At 45.7% G+C, this 4,202-nt stretch overlaps 1 protein-coding gene across 6 annotated transcripts in view; it reads right to left on the bottom strand.

Annotated features, from left to right (window-relative positions):
- The window catches only part of grm7 (glutamate metabotropic receptor 7), a 226,561-nt gene that overhangs the window by 146,878 nt on the left and 75,481 nt on the right, over positions 1-4,202 (bottom strand). For all 6 annotated transcript variants that reach the window (XM_020612156.1, XM_020612157.1, XM_020612153.1 and 3 more), the window contains exon 2: positions 3,008-3,224. In XM_020612156.1, coding sequence (XP_020467812.1) covers positions 3,008-3,224 — 217 coding nt within the window. The remainder of the gene's footprint in view (positions 1-3,007; positions 3,225-4,202) is intronic.

The following is a 4,202-nucleotide window of genomic DNA, read 5'->3' as shown; positions in this document are numbered from 1 at the left end:
ATCCAGATACTTAATGATCAGTCTGAGCAGAGACGGGACAGAAACGGATTCAACTGCAGACAGCTGCTAGCTAGAGTTAGCTGCCCGACAGGAGCAGACATAGAATCCACGCACTGTTCACTCGACTTCCACAGCCTCACATCTCGTAGCCAAAACACAAACAGAACTCAGATCAGTGTGCAGAGGCGTCTCTCCTGTTAGCTGACTGCTATGAAAGTCCGCGAACCATCCTGAGATGTTGGCTCACTGTCATAAAATAACCTTTTGTACATGTTGCAATAGCTCTATTTCCACAAAGCAGACATTTTACACATCATGCTGCACAAACTGAACTATGTCCAACAAGTGACCACTGCGTACACACACACAGCACTGAGCTAACAGCAGGGCGTCCGCTCATCGTCTGCCCTGTGGAACAGGGACTCTGTGGTTAACACACACTGGTCAGTCTCATGGAGAAACAACAAAGTGGAGTCCACATTGTTGTTTATCCAAAGCATCAGTTTGTTGTTGGAGCAGCTTTTAACAGCACAGGACAAAACTATCTGTCTATTAAAACTGGACTCAAGTTCACATTTTTTAGATTCTCACCTTGTTTTAAAGGCATTTGATGACAACACAGCGTTTCCAACAGGTCCTACAGGATCTGCAGGTCAGATTTCTTGGAAAAAGCACTTCAAAAGTGAAATCTTCCATGTACTCCATAGTGTTATTCTACAAGTCAGGCACCACCACACTGGATTCAGCAGAGCTGGGTGTCAGGTCTTTGCCAGTAACTTGCCATCGACTGATAATTGACTGTAATGAATGAGAAGAAAAACCTTGTGTCCAAAGAGACAAGCAAATCGATGTCTAAATATGAAACTGCTTCTCGTCCTGACAGTGAGCTTGCCATGGGACTGCATGTGTTTTTTTTAATGTCACAGGCCCTGCTGTGGGAGACTCTCCTGAATAACAAAGGAGCTGAGACAGAAGCCTGAGAAAACTTTAGATAAGAGAGAAACTCTTTGCTGCTAATCAGTCTCCCACCACCTGACTAATCGCTCTGGATGTGTGTGCATGTGAAGGCTGCTATCTCAACACCCTGCTGTCTAATTATATTGCCAGCACTGTGTGTGTGTGTGTGTGTGTGTGTGTGTGTGTGTGTGTGTGTGTGTGTGTGTGCGCAAGTTTACAAGTGGATGTGTATCTGCCAACTGATAGGAAGAATCTCAAGCAGTCAATACAGGGTGGATTACGCTCAAATCTGCAGATAACCCAGAGAGACCTGCTCATTTCTCACACACGCAGCGCTTTTATCAGATGCTCCCGAGCTCAACGGTTGGCTAAGGCAGCGCAGTACTGATCGCTTCAGAAAGAAAAGGCTTTAGGAGCAATTACATCTGCTCACTGGCCAGAATCTCACAGTGATCTACTGCTTCTGGTGTCATCATCGTTTTGCCATCTTGTGGTGGTCTGTACTGGGCCGCTGCACAGCTACAACCACACACCAACATCACACCAGATGTTCAGTCCTGTCCCTACCTGTCCTTTTTTTTTATATTTTGGGCTTTTTAGCTTTTATAGTGATTTGCGGAGAGGCAGACAGGAAACAGGGGAGACCTGCAACAAATGTGGGCATTCGTTCTTGACCTGCTGACATCGCGCACGCAGTGTGCTGGCTGGTGGGTGGTGCACCATGCCATAACTGCTCAGCTATGGGGCGTCCCCCTACTCATCCTTTACACACTTGGACAACTGAAGGTGCTTGGACAGCATTCAGCTGTTGTGTGTGGTGGTGGGGCTTCTTTGTTCTTCCCATTGCTCACAGTAGAGAATCACAGAACATCCACAGGCTAACAGGCTCTTCTTAACTGTCCAGAAAACTCCTACAAGCAAGGTCTGAGTCAGTCCTGACTTTAGGACTCTAAAGCCTGTAGCCTAAAAGCATCAGTCCTAAAAGCAGCTCCAGACTCCAGAGGACACCCGAGTCACTGACACCTGCTGCAAGGAAGCACCCTTGTTTTGTCAGCATTTTGTAAAGGCACAGTGACATTAAACTTTTAAAAGCTCCTTCTGATGGCGGAGATGTTCATCTCACTAACAAAGTATGATGCCTTGTACAAGTCTTCACTTCTGACACCGTGTGGAAAAACAACTGAGCCATTTGTCAGAATTATTCAATAAATCAAGAATTCACTCTTCAGATTAGTTTGAGAGATTTTAATGGCACATTAAATTAATTTTATGGTGAATAATGCACCAAACAATGAGCTCCTCTTTGTGAAGTTCACAAATATATCAACATGCAAATGGTGCTTGCTGCTGAAAGTCAATGTTTTGTTCAGTTCACTAAGCATTTCACACAGTTTAGAAGATTCCCTGTGCTGAGCCAAGTTATTTTGTAAATACAGCCCCTAGTTTTTAACTCATCACCTCTTGTGTCTTGTCTTTCTGGTCCTTTTCTGACCACGTTCAAATGTAATTTACCGTGTACACCTGAAAACGAAGGTGAAGGGACATTTTGCAGTCGAGACCTTGATTCTACATTTAAAATGTACAATGATGTAAGTGATATCACGGAGCCTGAGTTGTTTCCTGAACAACAACACAACCTGTTACATAGAATCTGCTTGGGGGCTGTGGTGCAATCCATTATCATCAAATCACTGCTCCAAAGCCAGCAGGCCTCAATGACCAAGACCCTCTCCATGAGAGGTGTTGTTGGTGGCACAGTAAAGAGGTTCCTGGTTTTTCTCTGGGCTCCCTGGCAGCGCTGTGTCCTTTAATAATCCCAGCACATAAATGTCAGGACACCTCCTCACTGGTGAGTTGTGGAGACTCGTCAGATTGCTCCAAATGTCACTGAGATTATTCAGAGGCCAATCAGCATCACTGTATAGTCTAATGAAATTCCCTTCCAGCTTCTGTGACTCAGCAGTTTACATCAGATTTGTCTCCAGGTCTTTGACATTAAGAAACAAATCAAACTGACATTCATGTTTTTGAATGCCAGCCACAGTCTTACCTGCTTCTCTGGAAAGCTGCATGAAGGCATCCACCCCCTTCTCCCCATAGCTGCCCTCTGAGGCCACAGTCGACACGTAGTTCCAGCCCATGGCCTTGACGATGTCCACCATGGCCTGAGCCTGGAAGCTGTCCGGAGGGACCACCCGGGAGAAGAAGTCGTACCGCCGGTCGTCGCTCAGCTCCGGGGCGGTGGAAGCATAGCTGATCTGAGGAATCTGCAGAGAGAAGGCAGGTGATGAGGACTCAGAACTACACCCAGGTGAAAATACCTGCAACTGTGCTACTGAAGGGGAGCATACACTGACTGGGAACCAGAACCGTACAGCGTCCTGAGACGGCTTGTTGTGATTTGGCGCTATACAAATAAAACTGAACTGAACAAGAAGAAATGATAGATCTGGTCTAAAGTGGGAACACTATTTTTGTTTGCTCCATATCCCACCTGAAAGAAAGCCACGTTTTAGTTAACAGACATTTGAGAACATCTCAAAACTATGTTACAGCAGAAAAAGACATGATTGGTTGACCTACTTTGTGAATATGCACATGTGGTGAAGAGCTGCAAGTAGATGTGACTTCACTTTTAATGTTCAGGAGACAAAGAAATAAAAAATAAGCTAAGAGCTACTGCACTAGTAAAACTCAGATGATGCCCCGAAGGCTTTGTGCCCTGCGGTGACTCCATTCTCACAGCCCTTACCAAAAAAAGTCCTTCAAATCAAACCGCTTTTGTTCATGTTTACTGGGATGACACACAGAAGCGTATTCTGCTCTGACACCCCCGCTGCTGTCTCGGCTGGGGCGCCATGTAGAAGAGGTGTCCCACCTCGGTGGGTTTCCTGGTAAAACACTGGTTAAATAAAGCTACAAGTGTAACGCTTCGATTATTTAAAAAAAGGCAAAAACAAAACAAAACAAAACACCAAGCAGTTGCACTGGACCGTGATTACACGTCTCTCTAAACATATTTGCTGTTGCATATAAACCCAGTTTCTAGGAGACAGAAGGTGGAGCAGGTTGTCCACCATCTGCAGGGCTGCCTGTACAGTGCCAGCTCCTCCTGTCCACATGAAGTTTGAACTGCTCCCAGAGGTCAGAGCAGCACCTTGAATGCCATCAGAGTGTGTGTGTGTGTGCATGAACAGGTGAATGACACTGGTGTTTTACCAGAGCCCTGCCACGTTTCCACCAGC

Source organism: Monopterus albus, unplaced genomic scaffold (genome assembly GCF_001952655.1).
Source record: "Monopterus albus unplaced genomic scaffold, M_albus_1.0 scaffold121.1, whole genome shotgun sequence".
Classification (NCBI taxonomy): Eukaryota; Metazoa; Chordata; class Actinopteri; order Synbranchiformes; family Synbranchidae; genus Monopterus; species Monopterus albus.
The sequence above is the reverse complement of the archived record's forward strand: the minus strand, read 5'-3'. Positions and strand labels throughout refer to the sequence as shown.